Here is an 11,547-nt window from a genome sequence, read left to right as displayed (position 1 = left end):
CTGGCATTCAGGGGAACCTGAGGGACTGCAGGAGTTTGGTAAGTGCCTCTCTGATGTCACGGTTCCTCAGGCAGTAGATTATGGGGTTCAGCAGTGGGGTCACAACCGAGTAAATCACAGATACCAGCTTGTTGAGGTCGAAGGAGCTTATGGCATGAGGCCGGGCATACATGAAAGTGGTGGTGGTGTAGAAGATTAAGACCACCACCAAGTGAGAGGCACAGGTAGAGAAGGCCTTCCTGCGGCCTGCCCCTCCTGGGATCCTCAGGACAGTGGCCACGATGTGGACGTAGGAGACTGAGGTCACTATCAGAGAGCTTGCAAGCACTGCTAGAGCTGCCACAAAGTCCAGCATCTCAATGGCAGTGGTGTCTGTGCAGGAGAGTTGCAACAGGGGTGAGACGTCACAGAAGAAGTGGTTGAGGGCATTGGAGCCACAGAAGCTGAGGCGGGAGATGAGAGCTGTGGACACAAAGGAGGCCAAGAAGCCCCCGAGCCAGGCACTAAGAGCTAGATGCAGGCACAGCTTTGAATCCATGATGGCTGGGTAGTGCAGTGGGCGGCAGATGGCCAGGTACCGGTCACAGGCCATGGTGGACAGTAAGAAACACTCAGAGGAGCCCAGTGAAAGAAAGAGGAAGAGCTGGGTGAGGCACCCTGAGAAGGAGATGGCTTTTGCCCCTGCTAGGAGGCCAGCAAGCAGCTTGGGCACTGTGACTGTGGTGTAGAGGGTCTCTAGCACAGACAGATTGGCCAGGAAAAAGTACATGGGTATGTGTAGCTGCCGGCTAGCACTTATGGTGCCCACGATGACCAAGTTCTCTAGGACAGTCACCACATAGACGATTAGGAATAACCCAAATAACAGCCCTTGTAGGTGGCGCAGCTCTGGGAAACCCAGAAGAATGAATTCCGTCACCAAAGTGTTGTTGCTGCGGTTGTTCATGGCCCTTTCTGGCTGGCGAGGCCACTTCTGAGCACCTTGGAGCAAGTGTCCCCAAGTGTCTCGTGTGATGGGCCCAGGCCACACTTTTATTGGTCAGATCTGTTGGAGGCTCTGTAAGCCCTGCTGGGGTCTCAAAGGCAAGTGCTGCCACACTGTCCGGGGACCAAGGGACTTTTCTGCTGGGGCTCCCAGGGCTGATCAGCCTTGTTTGCAGGGATTGATCAGAGAGAATTCTCACTGTGCACTGTGAGGATCTGCTACAGTAATTACTTCTGTCTTGAAACTCACTTCCACATCTGCTGAGAGCTAACGCCTGAGCAATGGTCCTGGGGTCTCCAAACATCAGCACAAGCAGGAACGCCCCTCACACATTTGTGAATATGTGAAATCCTCCTTGACCCCTACACCGGTACATGCTTTCCAGCTACACACACACACACACACACACACACACACACACACACACACACACACACACACACACACACACAAGGTATGTGCATACATACACATGCATCCATGTATACACACATGCTCATAGTGCATGACATACACACAGTTCCAGAAAAACTTGCTTTGCCTCATGTGCCGCTCGGAGGCCATCAGGCCCGGCTTTTGTCTGCTATCCCATCTGAAGACTCAGGTACCTTAGTGGGTTCATGCTTTTTCCTGTGGCCAGGTGATCCCTCACGCCCCAGGAAGGTTAGAATGAAAGGCCATACTCCACTAGTCACAGGGCCACCAAATGGATTGGGGAGCAGAGCAGAGGGTTGCAGAGGGAGATGGTTCACTCTACTTTATAATGGCGTTTCCTTTCCTTTCTTCTCCTCTCCCTTCTCTTCTCCCTGAGACAGTCTCTGTAGCCCAGGTGGACAGTAAACTCAGTATCTTCCGGCATCAGCCTCCCGGGTACTGGGGTTACAGGAATGTGATTCCATCTGACTTCACCTCCACATCCGATGTCCTAACATGGCCCAGACACTGGTGAGCCAGGATTCATTTTTCCTGTGTTTTCCAAGGAGCAAACTTACTGTTGGAGAATGAGTGGAAAGTGTTGTCACCAATTTTCAAGTGGAATATGCAGTTTGGGAATTCCCTGTGGGGACATCTCTGTAGCTAGGCGTCTGAGGGCAGACAGGGTGACCTGGAATAGAAGCGGTAGTACTTCACGGTTTCCTTGGCCCATAATGGGAGGGGTGCAGCCCCAGGTCCTTCCATCACATCTAGCACCAGGCTGTCTGTTCCTGGACAGGAAAAGGCGATTGTTGGGTGAGCATAGTTTTTGACACACTAAGCAGCTCTTGCCACAGTTGGTTCTTATTTCCGGAGTCGGGCAGTTGGCTCTTCTGGTGAATTCACTAACAGCAGGCCGTGGCCCCTGCTGGGTGCAGAAGATGCTAGTCTGCATTGGAACCTGGGGTCATGCTAAGCCAATCTCCATTCAGGGTCTGTGGGAATCCCAGCCTGTTGGGCTGAGTTGGGGAGGAGTCTGAGGGCTGTCTCCAATCTCCTTTCAGCACCTCAGAAAGGGTGTGGGTCACCAAAACAAGAAGTGGTACCACTTGCAAGCTGAGGGTGGAAGGGTGTCAGCCTAATCCCCTGCATGCTGGATTCAGAGTACCTGAGTACCATGAAAGGCAGGCAGCCTCACACAGGATGGCTGACACTCCTGCCTCAGGGCTGGGAGACGTCCAGTTCCCAGGTCTGTCCAGGTTTGTGGCAGCAGATAAGGGTCCCTGGAAGGTTTTGCTTTCCCCGAACCCTCTGTCTCAAGTTCTCAGCAAGCCAAGCAGAGTCCCTGCAGTGTCTCTGCCTGCCTCTAACTGCAGGTCTGAGGTGCTCCTCATCTCCTAGGGCCTGTTGCTCTGGGGCTCTGGGATCTTTATGGGCTCATTAGTGGCCTAGCTCCCCCCAGTCCTGAGGACTGGAATTGTTCTCAGGACAATTTGTGGAGTTGTGTGGAGGTTCCTAAGGCCCAAGGGGGATCGTGCTCATCTGGGAAGCTTCCTTTCTTCTCCTCAACCCCAGGCTCCCCAGAGGGTCCTCTACTCCAGAGTAGGATGAGAGTCAAGAAGCTTTTCCATCAGATTGCAGAGCATCCTTCATTTTTCTCTCAGGACTGACATCTGTCCACTCATTTATTTTATGAAGAGACAAGAGGAACAATCAACGCAAGAGGAGAAAAGTGCAAAGTGACCCCAGCTCCCCACCCCAGCCCCCTTCCTCTCAGAGGGGCGCTCACTGATTAGCATGATTGACCTGTCCCCAGCACACGGCTTAGCTTTGTGTGCACTGAAGGTTATGGCGAGGGCGTTATTTTGTGTTGCCTTTCTGTTCTTGCTTCTTGTTACCAAGATAGCTCTCCTTCTGGGCCACTCACTCCACTTGACCTTGTGAGCTGTCCCAGGTGTGACCATAGCACACTTGGGTTGTTTCCAGACTTTGACTGTTGAGGAGAGCACTCGGTGACGTTTCAGCACATAGACCCTGTTTGCCGTCTGAATGCTGCTCTTGGATCCAGACCTGAGAAAGAGGATGTTGGAGTTGGACTTTGAAGTCTTTTCTCAGAGTGACCACATCAATTACACATCCACTATTGGTCCTTGCCCAGGTGGCATGGCCAAATTCTGAATCTTTACCAAGTCAGTGTGTACCAAGTATCTCATTGTTTGGGGCTGGAGAGCTGGCTCAATGGTTGAGAGCCCTTGTGACTCTTGCAGAGGACCTGGGTTCAGTTCCCAGCACCCATATTGTGTCTGGCAACTGTAGCTTCAGTTCCAGGAAATCAAATGTCCATAACTGACCCACCCTCCCAGGCACCAGGCTAACGTGTGGTACATCTGCATACATGCAGAAAATAAGCTCCTTTATGTGAAATAAAGCAAATAAATATAAAAATGTTGCGGGAACAGAGACTGGAAAGTGGGGGGAATGGAGGTGGAGCCTATGAAGATGCTGGGGACTTAGACTCTAAAGACCAGCATCCGCGTGCAGATCTAACTTTATTGTTTATTGTACAAGCTTTTAGTCAATTAGGGTTTGCCTATGCATCCAAGGGAACATTGGGGTGCAACAAGCATTGTTTAGCAGAATCCAACTGGCCTGTCCATGAGCCTGTCCAATCCTGTCCACAAGCCTGTAGGGGAGGGTCCACTCTCCTGTGGAGATTTCCGTGAAGACAGGGGAGGCGGCCACCACCCTGGCCTTGGGTTCTTTGTGTTCTCTCACTGGTATGCAAGGATCCATGCCAGATCACACACTGCGTACCGTGTACTCTTTGAGGAGTCCAAGGGGCCTGTGGTGCCTTGTTTTCTGTCCCACTTCTTTCTCCACCAGAATTGTCCCCACATCCCCCATCAAATGTTTTTAAAATGTGTCCCATCGTGGTGATTGTAAAACCTCATGGTTATGGCTTCTCTACGATGCCCCATCTCACCCTTTGCTCATTGCTCCCAACGCTGTGTGTCATCTTTTGCTCACCAGTTTGTAAGCGTGCTTTTCATGTTTTCCACGTCCTCTTTAAAGTGTATTCGTTTACTTTTCTTGTCCCTGGGACTAAATATCTAACAAGACACAACTTAAGGAGGGAAGAGTCTATTCTGGCTGTTCAGAGGGACGTGGTCCATTATGGAGGGGAGTCACAATGGTAGGAACAGCTTGCACACTGGCACGGCAAGGAAGCTCACTGGCTTTCTCCTGTTTCCCCTTCGGTTTAGTTTGTAACCAGAGCCCATGGACTGGCACCACCCCCTACATTGGGGGTGGGTCTTCCCCTCAGTGAAACCTCCTTAGAAAGACCTACAAAAACACACTTAGAGGCTTGTCTTCTAGGCGATTCTAAGTGAGGTTGGCTACTTAGTCAAGGTTCTCTAGAGGAACAGAACCAAGGAGTGAATACGTATATATTTATATATCAGAATTTAATAAGTCAACTTAAAAATAGTAACAATAGCTGAATCACACTTGAAAGCTGAGAAATTAGTTTCTTAGGCCTTGAGACTGGTAGTCCTCAGCAGTCAGAGAATCCTGCAATAGCTGTCTCTCACTGGGTACACGTTTGTGTGTGCACATGCATGTATGTGTGCATGTGCCTCTGTGTGTGTGTGTGTGTGTGTGTGTGTAGGTGTGTGTGTATGCATGTGCCTGTGTGTGTGTGTGTGTGTGCATGTGGCCTGTGTGTGTGTGTGTGCCTGTGCCTGTGTGTGTGTGTGTGTGTGTGTGTGTGTACCTGTGCCTGTGTGTGTGTGTGTGTGTGCATGTGCTTGTGTGTGTGTGTGCCTGTGCCTCTGTGTGTGTATGTGTGTGTGTGTGTGTGTGTGTAAACCAGTAGTTAGTTGTTCTACAAGGCAGGGTGCCTTAGCAGTCTTAATTTGGTGCTGGAAGCTCAAAAGTTTCCTGGCGAGTCCCTGGTTATTACTCCATGATGACAGATTGGACACAGTGATTCTGCTCTCAGTCAAGAAATCTGCAGTAGCAGCAGCAGGGCAAATCAACTTGTGGCAAGAGGGAAGAATGAGCAAGTGAAAGGCAAAGTGATCTTCTGCCCCACCCTTTTTATCTGGGCTGCTGCCGGGATGTGTGGCACTTACAATTGGAATGGCCATCCTACATCAAGGAAACAGTCAAGGAAACAGGACAGTTTCTGAGGTGACGCTCCCTACTCAGGTGATTCTAATTTGTGTCAAGCTGACATTGAAAACAACTATAATGTTTATGACAATGGAGATTATTATTGCCTTGGAAGTGGGTATTGACAAAGATGTATATGGTAGAACTCACATCCAACTTCCTTCACTGCAGAGGTGTCCTGCATGCCCTCTCTGTTAGGCCTTGACTCTTCAGTTCCAGGGAACTGATTCTGCCGTGGGCTTCAGTTCTGTTTACTCTGGCAAGTCATGAGAATAGGACTACCCAGGGTCACTATCTCTGGCTTCTGTTCATCATCCTTTACTATTACTACTGTTATTGCTATGGGTGTGTGTGCTTTTGGATGTGTACATGCACAGGGTAAAGCATAACAAGAGGACAAGATCATGTGAGCTGAACTGAGGCCAAAAGGCAAAACTTTATTTAGGATACGAACTACCAGGTTGTCTCCAAGGGAAGAGAGAACAGCCTGCAAACAAGGGCAAACAATGAAGAGACTCATAATGGGTTGCTGTTCAGAGAACAAGAGACTGGAGTGCTTAGCTGTAAATGGGATACGTATATCATATCCTCCCTCCAAACTCAAGGATCATGTAGGAAGAGGAAGCAGAAAACATCATAAGAGCCAGAGATAGTAGACCTCTGTAGGGGAACAGTACTTGCTGGACATGACAGTATAGTCATATGCATGAATTTACAATGTTTGGGACTATATACATAAGACGTGCATAAGATCAGCCAAAAATCACAGCATAGTTGAGGAAGAGGCTGTTGAAACATTCCACCCTACAATCAAGCTCATTAGGACAGGAAGTGAACCATTCAAGTAGCCTCAGGAAGTCCCTGAAACTGACCAGATTTTTCTAGTTCCCTCCCTCCCCAAGATAGTATAAACAGTCTCTCTGGTGAGAGTCTCAGACAAACCAAACTGAAGATTCTTAGACAAGCCAGGCAACCTAGAAGTAGACACCAACAGAACAATGTGAAAGCAGCAGAGACCAGTTGAACTGCCTAGAAGAAAGAAAAAGTAGCCAATCTACTGGAAGAGGACTATTTGAAAAGAACATCTCTAGCCTGTTGAGCTGCTTGTAGGCTATACAGTATGATTCATACTTTCATACTTCCAGTTTTTTTTTTTTGTGAGCTGTCACCCATGCTGAGATGAGCTTACGTGATGCAGCTGTCCTTGAGTAATCTCTGTTCCTGTAAGTAACCACTCATCCATATTTCTATAAGTTATTTCAATAAAATCCATTGTTTCATCAAGTTGGACTTTGGTCTCTCATGGGTTTGCTTTCTCAAGTAAGTAGACATAGGTGTTGCGTCTCCCCAGAAAAAGTCTGTTACACAGTATCTGCACAAAATCTCAGCATAGATGGGGAGGGGCTGATGAAGTTCAGCCCATCTCAGGAACTACTGGCAGTTGATTGCTGCTGGGGGAAAAAGAGTGAGAGTCAATTTTCTTCAGTGCTGCAGGCACAGAGGGACTACCTATGACCCAGTAGCTGTCCTATAGCCATGTGCACACAGGGAGCATTAAATGGATTCAATGGATAATAAAAAGAAACACAAAGTATGGAGGGAAAAGTGGTGGGGGGATAGAGAGGAAATAGGGGAGAGAATGTGGGGTGGATTTCATTCTCACTGGCAAAGATCACAGAGACCAGTATGAAAGGATGGAGAGTTATCTGCCAAGCAACAAGAGCCCAAAATAAGCAGAAGCAGCTGTATTCAAGTCTGTAAAAATAGAATTCAGGGAAAGCTAAGGAACACCACTACATATTAATAAATGGAGAAATCCTTTGAGAAGATAAAACAAATATTGTTCTCTGAACATTGGAACTCATAATGCCCATGGTTTTATAAAATGAGTATTGTGTTACCTAAATAATCCGTGATACAATAGTGGTACATGGCTTCAATATACTACTGTCACCAGTTGATAATCTCTTGGGAAAATATCAATAAAGAAAGAAACACACAATTAAATTACACCACAGATCAGAAGGCCATACGAGGCATCTAGAGAATGTGCCACCTGTCAGCTATGAATATTCATTCTTCTCAGCAGCATATTGGTCATGGATTGCTTTAGTCTGTGCTTTTATGAGGAAGTCTTTACTTGTGCATTTAAAAAAAGATTATATATATGCTTTCTTCAGACACACTAGAAGAGGGCATCAGATCCCATTACAGATGGTTGTGAGCCACCGTGTGGTTGCTGGGAGTTGAACTCAGGACCTCTGGAAGAGCAGTCAGTGTTCTTAACCACTGAGCCATCTCTCCAGCCCCTTCCTTTTCTTTCTCATCTTCATTCTACCTTCCTTTTTCTTCCTCTTCCTCTTTTTCCTCTTCCTCTTCATCACCATCTCCTCCTCCTCTTCTTTTCTTTTTCTTCTCTTTTCTTCTTGACATGGTCTCATGATTCCCACAGTGGTCTTGAACTCTCACTATGGAGGAAAAATGACCTTGAACTTTTCCCTCTTACTTCCATCTTCCAACCCAGGGGTTATAGACAAGGGCCATTATGTCTAGTTTATGTAGGGATGGAAGTTGGACCCTGGCTTTATACATTCTAGGAAAGCACTTTGATCATTTAGTTGTATTCTTAGTTCATGCTTAGCTTTTATTTTACTTCCTCAGCAGCAAGGCAGTTTTAAGTTTGGTGTCTTGAGCATGTCTTAGAACTCCTGAAAGTTATGGTTATGCTTACTTATTTCTTTAAAAATTTAGATTATATTTTAATTTTTAGTGTGTGTGTATATGTGTGTGTGTGTGTGTGTGTGTGTGTGTGTGTGTGTGTGTGTATCACTGCACTTGTCGAAGTCAGAGGACAATTTGTGGAAGTCAGTTCTCTCCTCCTATCACGTGGTCCCCTGGAATTGAACTCGGGTAATCTGGCTTGGTGACAGATGACCTTTTGAGCCATTACACAGATGCTATTTTTGTCTTTGTCACTCATCTGAGTATAATATTTCTTTGGCTTTCCCCTCAGTCTCCAATGCTCTTTCTTTTGCTACTGGCATTGCTTTCCACACTGACTGACTGGAGCTTTTCATCATTCTAACATTTCTGTTAGATTCCAGAACCCTGTCTGTCCTGGAACTTGTTATGTAGACCAGACTGGCCTGGAATCACAGAGACCTACTTGCCTCTGCTTCTCAATGCTGGGATTCAAGCTCGTAATGCCATGCCCAGAGTGATGTTTTAGTTGCTGTTTTTCAGAATCTTCCTTTCCTTGCCATAATTCTCATCCACGTTGGTGACTTTTTCATTCACATCCTGTACCATCTTTCTTTTTTCCTTCATCTGCTTGTTGGAAGTATTCTTATAGGTCATTGAACTAACCACTTAAATATCAAGCCCAGCTTCCCTTTAGCTCCTTCTATAGTAGTTAAAGGATACTTACCAGACAAAGGCCAGTAACAAGTGTCTGTCAAAAACGACAAAGGAAGACCCAGTGCCTCCATGGCATTTTTTTTTTTTTACCTTGACATCACATCTGTCTACAATTTCAATTCAAACTATCTGGAGCATTCTATACAAATATTCTGCTTGGAGAACTGCTGATCACAAGGGGTAAAAACTTCACTTGTCACCTTGACAACCTGGGAAGAGAGAACCACAACTGAAGAATTGCCTAAGTTAGACGGCCTGTGGGAGCATTTTCCTGATTGATGATTGATGTAGGATGATTGATGTAGGATGATTGATGTAGGATGGTTCAGCTCACTGTGGGTCTGGGGCTGTATCCAAGAACCTTTGGGTAAACAAGTTGTAGGCCTTGTGGGGAAGCTACTGCTTTATTCTGATAAATGTGCCCAGTATTAAACTGACTCCTGATGATTTTTCTTCATACCCATTCATTGATGCATCTTTCAGCACTCATGAAGTAAGCTTCTTTTTGAAATAGATGACAACACAGAGACCCATCACTGGTTAAGGTTCAGAGAATAATGAGACTGGAATGTTTAGCCCTAAATGAGACATCTACATCGTACCCTGTCTTACATTTGTGTTGCTGTGAAGAGACATCATGGCCAAGGCAATTGAAAGAGTTTATTGAGGGTTTGCTGTTCAAAGCATGAGTTCTTGACTGTCATGGATGGCAGCATGGCAGTAGGCAGGCAGGCATAGTGCTAGAGTGGTAGTTGAGAACTTACATCTTATCTGCAAGTGAAAGGCAGAGTGAGTTAACGGGGAATGACGTGGGCCTTTGAAACCTTGAAGCCCAACCTAGTGACTCATCCTCTCTAACAAGGCCACACCTCCTAATCCTTCCCAAACAGTTCTGCCAACTGAAGACCAAGGAGTCAAACATAGAGGGCTATGAGACCAGCCTTATTTAAATCACCACCTACCCCTTCCTCCCAAAGTTTCCTCCCCTTCTGATAATTTCAGAAGAGGAGAAAGAACTATTGTAAGAGTCAGAGGTGGTGGATAACTACAAGAAAGCAGTGTCTTCCAGACATATCAGGGCAGTTGCACATATGAATTCATAGCAGTTGTGACAGAATGTGCAAGATCCAGGCAAGCTCAAACCAGATAAAACCTCAACACTGAGAATGGAGGAGAACATGAAGAACCACCCCTAGCTAAGAAGCCATTGGCACTTGACATCTGCTGGGAGAGGAAGCATCAGCTTTCTTTAAAGGTGTGGTCTCTGGAAGGTTACACACACTCCAGTGGAAGGCCGCACCCAGAAGAGCATATGGGTGGTACCACCTATACATGATGGGTTAAAAGAGAATAAAAGAGGGCACAAAAGTGGGTGGAGAGAGAAGGGAGGATGAATCTGGGAAAAGTGGAGGCAGGAAGCCAATATGACTAAAATATAGCGTTTGAGATTCTCAAAGCACTAATATAAGAAGTGAGAAATGGAAGACAGAATATCGAAAGCTTTTGGAATCATTTCTTGGAATTTGGCATTTGTCACTGGGCTGGGACAAGGAAGTAGCTCAGGTAAGAATATCAGAAACAGTGACCGTGGGCTTTGTTTACTGCTTTGCTTAATTATTATCTTGTGCGATTTTCTTGCTTACTACTTTACTTAATTACTATCTGATCTCCTTGTTTACTACTTTGCTTGATTACTTTGCCTTTGATTTAAGAACCGACTGTGTTTTTTGGATGTACCTGGAATGATATAAAAGTAGGCAGGAGAAAAATAAAACTGTGTCAGCCACAGTACGGGCTAAAGTCATGTTATAATTTTGTCTAATTGTTTTTTTTTTCTTTTCTTTTCAATTCTCACTTCCTCCCTTGAGACCCTGTTGACTGACTGAGCTGGCTTGGTTAAGGGAATAAAGATGGAAGGAGTGTATGCTGGGAGAGTGACTTGGAGATGGATATGATCAAGATACATTATACATATACATCATATACAATACAATAAACATATACATCATATACCTGTACATATATCCATATATATTCTTATTTGTATAATATACTTTTTCATATATTGTATATATGTGTATATATGTGTATATATATATATATATATTTGAAGCTGTCAAAGAACAAATAAAAATATAAGAAAAAGAAAGGCAAGCTAGCTGAAGGCGAGCCTGGAAGGAAGCCAGCAAGCAGGATTCCTCCATGGCCTCTGCTTCAGTTCGGCCTGCAGGTTTTTGCCTTAGCTTCCCTGGATGATGAACTGTGACTTCCGAGCCAAATAAACCCTTTCTTCCTCAAGTTGCTTATGGCCATGTTGTTTGTCATTAGGCAGCAAGGTAGAACACAAAGTACAACGGTAGAGAGGCTGGCCGAGCCTGTCCTTCCTTCCTTCCTTCCTTCCTTCCTTCCTTCCTTCCTTCCTTCCTTCCTTCCTTCCTTCTTTCCTTCCTTGCTTCCCTCTGCGTCCTCCTTTCCTTCAGGAGAAATGTCTGTTTTTAAGTCTCTTGCTCATTTTTATGACGGGTTGTTGCTCTCTGTGCCGCCAGGTTTTATGA

At 45.9% G+C, this 11,547-nt stretch overlaps 1 protein-coding gene across 1 annotated transcript; it reads right to left on the bottom strand.

Annotated features, from left to right (window-relative positions):
• Positions 1-7: 7 nt before the first annotated feature.
• On the bottom strand, positions 8-946 carry LOC116893862 (olfactory receptor 226-like). Its single transcript, XM_032895582.1, has one exon. It carries the CDS (start codon positions 944-946, stop codon positions 8-10), a length of 939 nt encoding a protein of 312 aa, XP_032751473.1.
• Between the last annotated feature and the right edge of the window lie 10,601 nt (positions 947-11,547).

Source organism: Rattus rattus, chromosome 2 (assembly GCF_011064425.1).
Source record: "Rattus rattus isolate New Zealand chromosome 2, Rrattus_CSIRO_v1, whole genome shotgun sequence".
Lineage (NCBI taxonomy): Eukaryota > Metazoa > Chordata > Mammalia > Rodentia > Muridae > Rattus > Rattus rattus.
Note: the sequence above shows the minus strand (reverse complement) of the source record. Positions and strands in the feature narration are given on the sequence as shown.